This window comes from Chiloscyllium plagiosum, chromosome 1 (assembly GCF_004010195.1).
Source record: "Chiloscyllium plagiosum isolate BGI_BamShark_2017 chromosome 1, ASM401019v2, whole genome shotgun sequence".
Classification (NCBI taxonomy): domain Eukaryota; kingdom Metazoa; phylum Chordata; class Chondrichthyes; order Orectolobiformes; family Hemiscylliidae; genus Chiloscyllium; species Chiloscyllium plagiosum.
In genome coordinates, this window is record NC_057710.1 from 98,195,239 (window position 1) to 98,209,517 (window position 14,279).

The window sequence follows — 14,279 nt, forward strand, 5'->3', positions numbered from 1 at the left end:
TTCTAAGACTGTGCCCATGGGTCCTAGTTTCCCCAGCTAATGGAAACAACTTCCCAGCGGCCACCCTTCTAAGCCATGTATTATATTGTAAGTTTCTATTAGATCTCCCCTTAACCTTCTAAACTCTAATCCCAGGATTCTCAGCCATTCATCATATGTTAGGCATGCCATTCAGGGATCATCTGTGTGACTCTCCGCTGGACACGCTCCAGCGCCAGTATGTCTTTCCTGAGGTGTGGGGCCCAAAACTGGGCACAGTATTCTAAATGGGGCCTAACCAGAGCTTTATAGAGTCTCAGAAGCACATCACTGCTTTTATATTACAACCCTCTTGAGATAAATGACAACATTACATTCGCTTTCTTAATTACAGACTGAACTTGCAAGTTTACTTTTAGAGAATCCTGGATCCCTTTGTACTTCGGCTTTATGAATCTTCTCACCATTTAGAAAATAGTCCATGCCTGTATTCTTTTTTCCAAAGTACAAGATCTTGCATTTGTTCACATTAAATTTCATCAGCCATTTCTTGGACCGCTCTCCTAAGCTGTCTAAATCTTCCTGCAGCCTCCCCACCACCTCAGAACAACCTGCGTGTCCGCCTAACTTCGTATCATCGGCAAACTTCGCCAAAATGCCCCAGTCCCTTCATCCAGATCATTAATATATAAAGTGAACAGCTGAACACACTGAATCCTTCGGGACACCACTTGTCACTGGTTGCCATTCCGGAAAAGAACCTTTATCCCAACTCTCTGCCTTCTGTCAGACAGCCAATCCTCAATCTATGCCAGTAGCTCACCTCGAACACCATGGGCCCTCACCTTACTCAGCAGCCTCCTGTGTGGCACCTTATCAAGGGTCTTTTGGGAGTCTAGATAGACCACATCCACTGGGTTTCCCCAGTCTAACCTACTTGTTACCTCTTCAAAGAATTCTAACAGGTTTGTCAGGCACAACCTCCCCTTACTAAATCCATGCCGACTTGTTCTAATCTGACCCTGCACTTCCAAGAATTTAGAAATCTTATCATTAATGATGGATTCTAGAACTTTACCAACAACCAAGTTTAGGCTAATTGGCCTATAATTTTCCACCTTTTGTCTTGATCCTTTCTTGAACAAGGGGGTTACAACAGCGATTTTCCAATCATCTGGGACTTTCCCTGACTCCAGTGACTTTTGAAAGATCACAACTAACGCCTCCTCTATTTCCTCAGCCACCACCCTCAGAACTCTAGGATGTAATCCATCGGGGCCAGGATTATCAATTTTTAGATTTTTTAGCTTTTCTAGCACTTTCTCTTTTGTAATGGCTACCATATTCAACTCTGCCCCTGACTCTCCCTAATTGTTGAGATATTACTCATGTCTTCCACTGTGAAAACTGACACAAAGTACTTATTAAGTTCTTCAGCTATTCCTTATCTCCCATCACTAGCCTTCCAGCATCAATTTGGAGCAGCCCAATCTCTACTTTTGCCTCTGGTTTGTTTCTTATGTATTGAAAGAAACTTTTACTATCAATTCTAATATTACTGGCTAGCTTACCTTCATATTTGATTCTCTCCTTCCTTATTTCTCTTTTTGTTATCCTCTGATCCCAATCTTCTGATTTCTCAGTGTTCTTGGCCACTTTATAGGCTCTCTTTTTACTTTTATACATTTCCTGACTTCCTTTGTCAGCCATGGCTGTGTATTCCACCCCCGTCCCCCGGATAATCTTTCTTATCTTTGGAATGAACCGCTGTACTGTGTCCTCAATTACACCCCGAAACTCCTGCCATTATTGCTCTACTGACTTCCCTGTTAGGCTCTGCTTCCAGTCAATTTTCGTCAGTTCCTCTCTCAAACCACTGTAATTACCTTTATTTAATTGTTAACATCATTACATCTGATTTTGCCTTATTTCTTATTAACTCATATTATATTAACCATATTATAATCATTGCCTCCTAAGTGTTCCCTTAGTTTAAGATCTTTTATAAAGTCTGGCTCATTACAGAACACTAAGTCCAGAAGAGCCTGCTCCCTTATGAGCTCCATCAAAAGCTGTTCCAAAAAGCCATCCTGTAAGTATTCCATGAATTCCCTTTCTTTGGATCCATCGGCAACATTATTCATCCAGTCCACCTGCATATTGAAGTCCCCCATGATGACTGTGACCTTGCCTTTCTGACATTCACTATCTACTTCCTGGTACATCTTGCGCCCCGGAAGGCATTTATACAAGTTAAGGTTTTCAAAAAGAAAACTTAAGACTCAGAGATGTACAACACACAAACAGACTCTTCGGTCCAACTCGTCCATGCCGACCAGATATCCTAAATTAATCTAGTTACATTTGCCAGCATTTGGCCCATATCCTTCTAAACCCTTCCTATTTATATACCCATCCAGATAATTTTTAGATGTTATAATTGTACCAGCCTTCACCACCTCCTCTGGTAACTCATTTATACACACACAACCCTGTGCAGAAAACATTGCCCCTCAGCTCCCTTTTAAATCTTTCCCTTCTCACCTTAAACCCATGCCCTCTAGTTTTGGACTCCCCTACCCTGGATAAAGATCTTGACTATTCACCCTATACTTGCCCCTCATGATTTCATAGGTTTCTATAAACTCACCCCACAACCTCTGATGCTCCAAGGAAAACAGCCCAAGTCTATTCAACCTCTCCCTATAGTTCAAACCTCCAACCCTGGCAACATCCTTGTAAATCTTTTCTGAACCATTTCAGGTTTCACAACATCCTTTCTATAGAACTGAACACAATATTCCAAAAGCAGCCTAACCAATGTCCTGTACAGCCACAATATGACCTCCCAACTCCTATACTGAATGCATTGACAAATAAAGGCAAGTGTACCAAATGCCTTCTTCATGTTCCCTGTCTGCCTGTGACTCCGTTTTCAAGGAACTATGATTTGTACCCGAAGGTCTCTGTTCGACAACGCTCCGCAGGATCTTACCATTAAGTGTAAAGTCCTGCTCTGATTTGCCTTTCTAAAATGCAGTACCTTACATATATATAAACTAAACTCCATCTGCCACTCCATGGCCCATTTGCTCATCTGTTCAAGATCCTGTTGTACTCTGATGTAACCTTCTTTGCTGTCCATTACATCACTAATTTTGATGTCATCTACAAACTTATGTCTTGTGTTCACATCCAAATCATTTATATAAATGACAAAAAGCAGTGGACTCAGCACCGATCACAGGCTGGCCACAGACTTCCAGTCTAAAAAGCAACCCTCCACCACCACCCTCTGTTCACTACATTCTAGTCAATCTTGTATCCAAATGGCTAGATCTTTCTGTTATCTAACCTTGCTAACCAGTCCACCATGAGGAACCTTGTCGAACGCCTTACTGAAGTCCACGTAGACAACATCTACTACTCTGTCCTCATTAAACCTCTTTGTTACTGCTTGTAAAAACTCAATCAAGTTAGTGAGTCACAATTTCCCACACACAAAGCCATGGTGACTAATCAGTCCCTGCCTTTCCAAATATATGTAAATGCTGTCCCTCAGAATCTTCTCCAACAACTTACTTACCACTGACATGAAGCTCACTGGTCTATCGTTCCCTGATTTTTCCTTACCATTTTTCTTAAACGATGGCACTACATTAGTCAACCTCCAGTCTTTTGGCATCTTATCATTGTCTATCGATGATGCATGTTTCTCTGCAAGGGGCCCAGCAATCATTTCCATAGCTTCCCACAAGGTTCTAGAGTAAACCAGATCAGGTCCCAGGATTTATACACCTTTATTTGTTTTAAGGTGTTCAGCACCTCCTTCTCTGTAATATGGATACATTTCAAGATATCAGTACTTATTTCCCCAAGTTCTCTAGCTTCCATATCCTTCTCTACAGTAAACACTGATGCAAAATACTCATTTAGTATCTCACTCACCTCCTGCAGTTCCATACATAGGTGGCCTTGCTGATCTTTAAGGGGTCCGATTCTCTCCCTTGTTTCTTTTTTGTCCTTAAAGTATTTGTAGGACCCCTTTGGATTCTCCTTAAGCCGATCTGCCAAAGCTAGCTCATTACCTCTTTTTGCCCTCCTTGACTTCCCTCAAGTACACTCCTACAGCCTTATATTCTTCTAGGGACTCACTCGATCCCTAGAATGGATGAACATCCAGGACATAATGAATGGATACCCACGACATATTCTATTTCTCAGTGTTCCTCATATTAGATAGGACACAATAAACAAAGCTACTGGAGATTGATTATAGTGAGTGTAATACTTCCAAGAACGAGAAGCCACAAATTTAAAGTTGCAAAAGAAGGAAATAAGATGCAACAACAAAAAAAGCTTTTACAGAGCACATCATGAGGGGCATGGATAGAGTAAGTTGACAAAGTCTTCTTCTGGGGTAGGGGAAGTCCAGAATTCGAGGGCATAGGTTTACGATAAGAGGAGAAAGATTTAAAGGGACATAAAGGGCAAGTTTTTCACACAAAGGGTTGTGCATGCATGCAATGAGCTGCCAGTGGCAATGGTGGAGACTGGTACGATTACAACATTTAAAACGGCATCCGGATGGGTATATGGAGGGATATGGGCCAAGTGCTGGCAAATGGACTAGATTAAGTTATAATATTTGGTCAGTATGGAGGAGTTGGACCAAAAGGTCTGTTTCCATGCTGTACATCTGTGACTCTGTATGTGATGCAGATCTGGAATACATTGCCTGGAACTGTGGTGTGGCAGGTTCAGTCATGTCACTTAAAAGAACAATATCTGATATTTAAATAGAAATAACATGTAGTGTTAAGGGAAAGGATGAGGTAATGGTACTAAGTCATGATACCCATTCAGAGAACTGGTGCAGATAAAATATGCTGTATGGCCTCAATCTGTGATCTGCAGGGATGAGACGTTTCAATTAATAGGATGGACTGGACACATTAGAAACAAAAGCAGAACTGCTGGAAAAACTCAGCAGGTTTGGGAGCACCTGTGGAGAGAAAGTAAACATTTTAGGTCTACTGACCCTTCTTCAGGTGCTTCCGTTTTTATGTTTGACTTCCAGCCTCCACAGTTGTTTTTTCCTGCAGAAATTGGGATTGTTTTCCTTCAAGATAAGAATACAAGAGGTGATTTGATAGCAGTTTTCAAATGATGATAGTCCTGGATTAAGTAGATGGGGAGAAACTGTTCCCACTCTTGAAATAAAGAATGGCACTAGTGGTGAAGCGTTTCACACAATAGGTAAATGCGAAGTGAGAGAGAAAAAAAACCTTTTTCGCGTAGGGTCAGGAATGCATTGCATTGAAGTGTGGTGGAGCCAGGTTCAAATGATGCATTCAAGAGGGCACGAGATGGTTACTTAAATAGCAATGCTCAGGGTTACGGAGAAAAGGCAGGACATTGGCAACAAGTCAAAAAGTTCAGGAACCAGTGCAAGCATAAGGGCCCGAATAACCTCCTTACGTGTTCTGTGATACGCCTAACTGTAATACAAAAACTGTCCACGATCACTCACTCACTATCACTCAGGTGAGTGGTACCTCGGGGAGATAGAAGCTTCCCCCTTACTGCTCCTGCTCCTGCCTCTCCCCCCCCCCACTGTTCCAGTGTGGATTGCTCCAGCCCGACTCTGATTCCAACAATGACCGCTCGAGAGCTTCTCCACCCCGCGTCCGTTGCACTTTAAACCCGGGGGAGGGGGGCTCGAGACTCACCTGTCCACGCGCACCACTTCACCCAACTCTCTCGCTCACTGACTCTTAATACCCGCCCTTCGCGTCGCCGCCACGTCGACAACATATGGATCCATCCTGGATCCGGAACCTTGTACTCGGTGAGGCGAGACCCACCGGAAAGGAACATCCCACCCAATCTCCAGTCCATGGGGGAATCGGTTTGGCGTTGCACCCGCGCTGAGCGCAGAATTCCGGTTCTAATTTTGTATGCGATGTTCCTGCACCGATGCTGTCAGTACCCCTGAGTATTTTAATTCTGAATAAGTCATGCCTGTTGTCCTGGTTATCTCCTTGCACAGGCAACTTCCTCATTTTCAAATCTGTAATTTAGCAGGGACTAATAAACCCTCATCATTTACTCTCAACACAAAGACATTGTTTTAAGTGTAGCATTGAAGAAAGATCAATATCCACAATGCCAAGCAAAAGTTTCCACTGATGCATGCAAAACTTATTTAAAATAACACGCAAGGTAAATTTTAGCGCTCGAATATTTTACGGAAAGAGTTGATTGTTAAGTCTACCAATCCCTAAGAGTTGGTGCAGAGGTTCAACAAGCATTTGAAAGTGCTAATGGAAGTTAGTCTTTATATCAAGGTTTGGATATGCCGGTTTTGGACTGGGGTGTACAAAGTTTAAAAAAAAATCACTCAACAACAGATTGTAGTACAACAGGTTTAATTGCAAGAACTAGCTTTCGGAGCGCCGCTCCTTCTTCAGGTGGTTGTGGAGTACACAATTGTAAGACACAGAATTTATAGCAAAGTTTACAGTGTGATGTAACTGAAATTATACATTGAAAAATACCTTGTTTGTTAAGTTTCTCATCTGTTCGAATGACCATGATAGTTTCACTTCTTTCATATGTAAATCACAAAACCTTTTTTATAAGTTACATTCTCAGGTTAACAATTGGTGTCAGCGCAGATAGGATGTTAAGATGTTGAAGGTGTTAGCCCCCTGTGTTCCCTGTCTGTGTCATAATGTTTAGACTGATTCTAATCTAAAAAGTGAGTTAACAGAGTCTTACATGGATTCATGCAGTTTTTGAGCAAAGTACAATGTAACTCTCTAAGTACAAATTCACCCCACAAATGTGTACGTGTGCATGTGGGTTTTGTGTGTGTGTCTGGGGTGAGGGGTTGTGTCTGTGAGAGAGTGTGCTGTCTGTTGATTGTTGTGCGGTGCCCATTCATCCGTTGCTGTAGCCTTTGCTCGGCTTCACCAATGTACCATGCCTCAGGGCATCCTTGCCTGCAGCATATGAGATAGACAATGTTGGCTGAGTCGCATGAGTACCTGCCACGTACATGGTGGGAGGTGTCCTCACGCGTAACGTTGGTATCTATATCCACACTCTGACACGTCTTAAGCGCCTACCATGACAGGGTTGTATGGAGTTGTCCTGAAAACCAGATTAGATTAGATTAGATTAGATTACTTACAGTGTGGAAACAGGCCCTTCGGCCCAACAAGTCCACACCGACCCGCCGAAGCGCAACCCACCCAGACCCATTCCCCTCCATTTGCCCCTGCACCTAACACTACGGGCAATTTAGTATGGCCAATTCACCTGACCTGCATATTTTTGGACTGTGGGAGGAAACCGGAGCACCCGGAGGAAACCCACGCAGACACGGGGAGAATGTGCAAACTCCACACAGTCAGTCGCCTGAGGTGGGAATTGAACACGGGTCTCTGGCGCTGTGAGGCAACAGTGCTAACCACTGTGCCATTGTGCCTCCCACTGTTACTACGAACAGTGATTTGTTTGAGGTTTGGCAGTTGTTTAAAGGCAAGCAGTGGAGGTGTGAGGAAGGTCTTGGCGAGGTGCTTATCCTCATTGATAATGTGTTGCAGGCTGCGAAGACCATGTGTAGTTTTTCGTCTCCTGGGAAGTACTGGACAACAAAGGGTACCCTGTTGGTTACAGCATGTGTATGTCTCCTGAGGAGGTCATTGCAGTTCCTTGATGTGGCACGTTGGAACTGGCAGTTGATGAGTTGAGCATCATATCCCGTTCTTATGAGGGCATCCCTGAGTATCTCCAGATGTCCATCACGTTCCTCTTCATCTGAACAGAATTGGTGTACGTGTAGGGCTTGTCCATAGGGAATGGCTGTTTTAATGTTTGGGTGGAAGCTGGAGAAGTGTAGCATTGTTAGGTTGTCTTGTGGGTTTGTGGTAGAGTGTGGTGCTGAGATGTCCATCCTCTTTGGAGATGCATGTGTCCAAGAATAAGACCGATAGTAGAGAGTAGTCCATGGTGAGTTTGATGGTGGGATGAAACTTGTTGATGTCACTGTGTAGTTTTATTAGTGACTCCTCGCCATGGGTCCAGAGGAAGAAAATGTCGTCAGTGTACCTGATGTATAATGTTGGATGGAGGTCCTGCGTAGAGAAGTCTTGTTTGAACCTGTGCATGAAGATGTTGGGATATTGGGGTGCAAATTTGGTCCCCATGGCTGTTCCATGTATCCAGATGAAGAACTAGTTGTCAAAAGTGAAGACGTTGTGACCGAGGATACAGCAGATGAGTTGTAGGACGGTGTTCGGAGATTAGCAGTTGTTGGTGTTGAGTACTGACTTAGACCATTTTACACTCACACACGCACATATATACCCTCTCTCACAGACACTCTCAAACCCTCCTGCCCCAGACACACACATGCACCCTGTCACAAATGTAGACCTCTTTACACTCATGCACACATGTATACAGTCTAAACATTATGGCACAGACAACAGCACACAGGGGGCGAACACCTTCAACATCTTATCTGGGCTGACACCAATTGTTACAGCTAACCTGAGAATGTCATGGTCATTCTAACAGATGAGAGACTTAACAAACAATCAAGGTATTTTTCAATGTATAATTTCAATTACATCACTGTAAACTTTTGCTATAAATTGAAAGTTAGTGCTTCCAATTAAACCTGTTGGTGTTGTGTGATTTTTAACTTTATATCAAGGGGCTGAATACCAAGGGAGAAAGTTCTGCTTTGCTTTCAGAGTTATTTAGTCAGACCCCATCTGAAGTACTGCATTTCAGATTTGCCAACGGGAACTCAAATGCTATGTTGATCGTGGAAAGAAGGTAGCTCAGATATACTAGGATGATGCTGGAATTTAGAGGGATACATTTTTAGGACAGATTACGGACATTTAGTTTCAATTCCGTTTGTTTGTTGTGGTTTACTTTGTAACGTTCTTGACTGAAATGACAAGACTCTGGCTAAGTTTGCACACGATACAAAGATAGCTATAGGGACAGGTAGCATTGAGAAGGATTTGGACAGGTTAGAAGAGTGGGCAAAGAGGTGGCAGATGGAGTACAAGGTGGGAAAGTGGGAAATCATGCACCTTGGTAGGAAGAATAGAGGCATGGACTATTTTCTAAATGGGGAGAAAATTTAGAAGTCTGAATTGCAAAGAAACTGGGAGTTCTCGTCCAGGATTCTCTCAAGGTAAACTTGCAGGTTGAGTCAGTAGTTAGCAAGGCAAATGCAATGATGGCATTTATTTTGAAAGAACTTGAATATAAAGCAGGTCAGATCACATTTGGAGTATTGTGTACAGTTCTAGGCCTCATATTTCAGGAAGAATGTACTTCAGAGGAGGTTCATGAGAATGGTCCCAGGAATGAAAAGCTTAGCATATGAGGTACCTGAAATACCAGAAGTTTACTGCATTTTTGTGATCTCCGCAGTGTCAGAGTAGTCACTTGAGGGTAAGTGAGAAGGCTGTCTGCCGATACAATTTTTTTGAGACAATATTGCATTATTATTTAATTGATCTATGCTGCAAATAAAGTATCAAAAGCAGTAAATTTTGATTAGTTAATATTTTTATTGGTTATGTGGATCTCTTGATCAACAGGAATATTTGATCAAACAGAGCGCTCCTGGTCCCATAGGTGCCGGTTAATATGAAGTTTGCTGTGACAAGTTCTGACACAGATGGCACATTTTGGGCAGGAAGCCAAGGAACCTGCTACTGTAGTAGATCATATTTGCAAGTGACAATTTGCAATCCTACTGCTATATACCTGTCTGATTTAGTGGGGTAAAGGTCTTATGGAACCAGGATTGCTACCATTTTTCAGCTTTGTGGTTAATACTGATATACAAAATGGGCATCAACATGGCCACATAATGGCTTCTCCTGTATATTTGAAAATTAAACAGTGCTGTAAGATTGAACAGTGTGCTACACTTCTGTTGATATTCAGCAGTAAATGAAAGTCTTGACCATTTTTGATCAACACATCAGCCACCTGCTTGTTAGCTGTTTGAATGATATATTTTCTAAACCTTTAATGAAATTCAGAAAGAAAATCAAATACACAAATCTGGCTTCTATTTTTGGTTTTGAAGATGGATCTCTGTTAACTTGTCAGTCCTGTCCATGTTGTCATCAGACCTGTTGAGTGGTCTCAGTATTTTCTGTAATATTGTTGGAAGCATTTCCTGATGAAGAGCTCATGTTTGAAATATCAATTCTCCTGCTCCTCGGATGCTGCCTGACTGGCTGTGCTTTTCCAGAACCACACTGTTCGACTCAGTAACTCCAAATTACTGTTTCAATTAAATTTTATCAGCTTAAGTAGAAAATTGGGTCCCCAAGTTATTAATGCTGACATTCACCGTTTGAATCTTATAAAAATGAACACACTTTCCAGACGTACACTGGTCTGTATTCCCTCGTTTATAGCTGTTTCCCCTTCCCTTCACCACATCTGGTTTTGTAGTTACTGAAAGTTTCACTTCTGCTTTTGACCTTCCAGCCAAAGCTTACTGCACTGCGAAACGAGCAAATGTTATCGTTTTTATCAGTGTGTTTCATGTACTTAGCTATCTTTCTACAACATGCCGCCAAATAATGACCAAAGTATGTAGCAGCAACTAATCCAAATAGTTACAGGACATCAGCTTCAGATCTGTTGAACTGTTATGTGCCTTCTTTTAGCCTGCATATTGCTGTATTCAAAAGAAACTTTTCTTGCCAGCGATACCATTTTGTATATGTAGTAACAGAGGAGCTTTTTTTTTACTACTTTGCAGATGTTGTTGCAGAGACTATGTCCATTTGCAGAGGTAAGAATCCACATTTTTAGTACATTTTCACTTTAACAATTATTTTCAAATATATCAATCAAATGTAATTTTTTGTAAAAAGAAAATTGGCTTTCCAGATTTCAATTGGTGTATGTGATTACCAGTAGAAAGCTTTTTAATGAGCTGGAAGTTGTCAATCAATTTATCATAGCCTCTCCTTTATAAATCATTGAAAATTCAATTTTGTTTCAGTTAACATGTTTGCAAAACTTTAATTGTTTGTGAAAGTGTTATTGGATTGCTGTGGTTCAATTGAAGACCCACCAGCACCTTTTCAAAGACAATTAGGAGTCAGTAATAAGTGACTGAATTGACAGTAACTGCCGTAGCCTGACAGTGACTAAAATATATATAACAATGGGTGGAGAATAAACAGATTTCACAAACTCTATTTCGCAGCAAGTACTTCAGGACACTCAGTCGATCTCAGATACTTCTTTCTTGGACCAAATGCAAATTGTAACAGTCAACTTTCATCCCACTTGCGCATGATATTGAAAGGTTTAGAATAGAATTAGAATATGCCTTATAGGGAACTTAAGTCTGTCCTCATGACTTCAGAAGATAAATGGCTGGAGAGGGTGAACAGAGTGGTACTGGTTGGAGTGTACCACTTTTGTTGATTCTGGAATCTATTAAAGCCACCTGGCCCCAATTGATTGGAATTTCTTCTAAAACCACTCTAGCCTGGTTTTAAAAACTCAGTATCTGTTATACTTTTGTAATCCCTCCATGAAGTATCTTGGGACCTAAATTTAATGTTGTGCAGGAAGGTGGTTTTGAATGAACTAAAATCTCTTGGTGTCTGACTTAGCTCAGTAGCACTCTCACTTCACAATTTGGGCAAGCAGTCCTCATTCTACAAGTGCTCAAAAAAACTGATGTCTCAAGTACAAATTGTGATGAGATCTTTTACCCTTAGAGTATTTCAAGTAGATGAAATTAGATGATGATCTGTTTATCAGTGTCCCAAGTTGTCGGCATTTAATGCTCTAATTGCAAACGTCTCTTTGCCTGAACATCAAAACCAGTGACTTCCAAGGCAGCTGCTTGTGTCAATGATGATGCAAACTAAGGCAGAAAAGAGCACACAATATTTGTTTTGGTACCCCACTGCATGCTGTTTGTTCCTCCATACACTCTGCTCCCTTTGTTGCTTCCTCCTGCTAGTATACCTCTTGCTTCTCCTCACTAGTTCCTGTTGCTAACTCCTTTTGTTACTCCTGTGATTAATGCACCCCCACCTGACTTTTACTCACTTATTGGACCCTATTACTCCCCTGCAATTACCCATCTCACCAATTACCACTCACTCACTCCTTCCTTGCTTTGTTGTTACTCCTTTTACTATGTCACCTCCTTTTACTGTGTGATACAAATGAAAATGTGTTAATGTATCATTCAATATGGCATTATATCAATAAACTCAATTAATAGAGTAATATACACATAAATATTACCATCTTGCAAAGTAGTGTTTGGTCTCTGATTGATTTTAATAAAGTTTCTGCACCAAGCGTATCTAACAAGAAAGAGGAAGTTACTTACATTTTTAACACAATTCCAGCTTACTTATAATTTTCTGAATACCTGTGACAGGTTGCTAAAAAGCTAAATACATTTTTCAGTTAAGCATTTATCTAATGTACTGGATATTTGACAGGTTTCAAATAAAGGAATATTTTTGAAAGTAAATATTTTATAATTGTTTCAAATTTTATTTATCAATTTGATATGGTGAAGCTTGAAATTTATGCTTTACAGATAGAAACTTATTTTGGCATGTTTATTCTGAAAAAGCTTCAGAGAGAAAAGTTAATTTTGTAGATTAGAACTGTATTTAGGTCTGATAAACTGAAAAAAAAAACTTCAAAGGAGACAGTCCGGAAATATTGTTTTGTATAAAATTTCTGTCTTTCTATTGTGGTTTTCAAATAGTCTTTTGGCAGTACAGAACACAAGCATTGCTAGAAAAAATGCCGAAGTTTTTCATTTTGCATTCATCAGGACCATTTGCAAGAATACCAGTTTAAAAGGAAAACCAGCATCTATATTGCATGAGAGGTGAGTGCTGACTGTTTAGCAAATAACGTTGACATAGTGAATACACCAACTAACAGTGCCGTAGAATTCCGACAGTGTGGAAACAGGTCCTTTGGCCCAACAAGCCCACACTGACCCTCTGAGCAGTAACCCACCCAGACCCATTCCCCTACATTTACCCCTGACTAATGTACATAACCTACGGATCCTTGAACACTGTGGGCAATTTAGCCTGGCCAATTCACCTAACCTGCACATCTTTGGACTGTGGGAGGAAACCGGAGAACCTGGAGGAAACCAACGCATACACGAGGAGAATGTGCAAACTCCACACAGGCCGTCATCCAAGGCCGGAATCAAACTCTGGTCCCTGGTGCTGTGAGGCAGCAGTGCTAACCACTGAGCCATGGTGCCGATTGGCAGTTACCTGCCAGGCTTTGTTTAAATTATAAGCTAGCCAAATTGACTCTAATTGGTCAAGACATTGGCCTGAGAAATGGCCAATGAATGGCTGTGAATCATTTTGTTGAGTTGAAATAGGCACTGTACATGCACATATTTTCTCTATCTACAAATGACAGGGCCTTGTGAAATTATATGTAAAGCTTTCAGTATATACAAGTTCATCACCGTGCATGCTTGACAGGTAATCATAAATGGGCTGTCAGAGTAATTCTTTGCACACTCAGAATTATCCAGCAAATTGAGTCCAATTTCAGAATCATAGTTAATGTTAGACATTGTTGAGAATGTTATAAGTGAACGCTGGTTGAATATGGTCAGTACTTTTTTTGTTGTGAGCTGTTTGATGAATCCTCCAGTCTTTGGAATGTATGGCCTGGATTGCACTGGCACTGAAATTGATATATCCCATTACTCCTTTGTGTGATTGACACATTGTCTTTTTGGCTTGATGACAGCATCCTATTAGTGGTGAATACCACTACGCCACAAATTTGACGCTCCCTGCAGATTAAATTGAAGGTGAATGGATCATTAAATCCAGTGAGCAATTTCCCCTGACCCCACTGCAATTATTATTTGATGCAGAATACATCCAACTCCACAACACTTATGGATCTTGATAAGACCTCCATCCCCACTCCTCCAGCCCAAAGTATTCAGCATTATTTCAATCCATTATCTTAACCGTTCACTCTTTTCACAACCAGGGCACGTGGAAGCAATGTGCAGCATTAGCAATGTAAATCTCTGTTGAAATTATTTGTCCAGACCTGTGATTTTTTTTCATCAAGAAAGACAAAGACAACAGGTGCATTGGAATACTACCACCCAATAGTTTCTCTCCAAGCCACTTGCCATTCCAACTTGGAGTTATAGATATTTTTAATCAACTTGTTCTAGTGTGTCATACCCACCTGCA

At 41.2% G+C, this 14,279-nt stretch overlaps 2 protein-coding genes across 11 annotated transcripts in view; one reads left to right on the plus strand and one right to left on the minus strand.

The window, feature by feature from the left end:
* fam114a1 (family with sequence similarity 114 member A1) overlaps window positions 1–5,801 on the minus strand; it is a 45,002-nt gene extending 39,201 nt beyond the window's left edge. The window contains exon 1 of the mRNA XM_043693073.1: window positions 5,712–5,801. The gene's annotated coding sequence lies outside the window, so the exon portion shown is untranslated. The remainder of the gene's footprint in view (window positions 1–5,711) is intronic.
* Window positions 5,129–14,279, plus strand: part of tlr1 (toll-like receptor 1) — a 46,724-nt gene continuing 37,573 nt past the window's right edge. For 2 of the 10 annotated variants that reach the window (XM_043693060.1, XM_043692966.1), the window contains exons 1-2: window positions 5,879–5,963; window positions 10,799–10,831. In XM_043693060.1, coding sequence (XP_043548995.1) covers window positions 5,879–5,963; window positions 10,799–10,831 — 118 coding nt within the window. Of the gene's footprint in view, window positions 5,527–5,878; window positions 6,205–10,261; window positions 10,626–10,649; window positions 10,832–12,790; window positions 12,917–14,279 lie in introns of those variants that run through there. The other 8 variants (XM_043693011.1, XM_043693019.1, XM_043693005.1 and 5 more) reach the window with 8 other exon arrangements.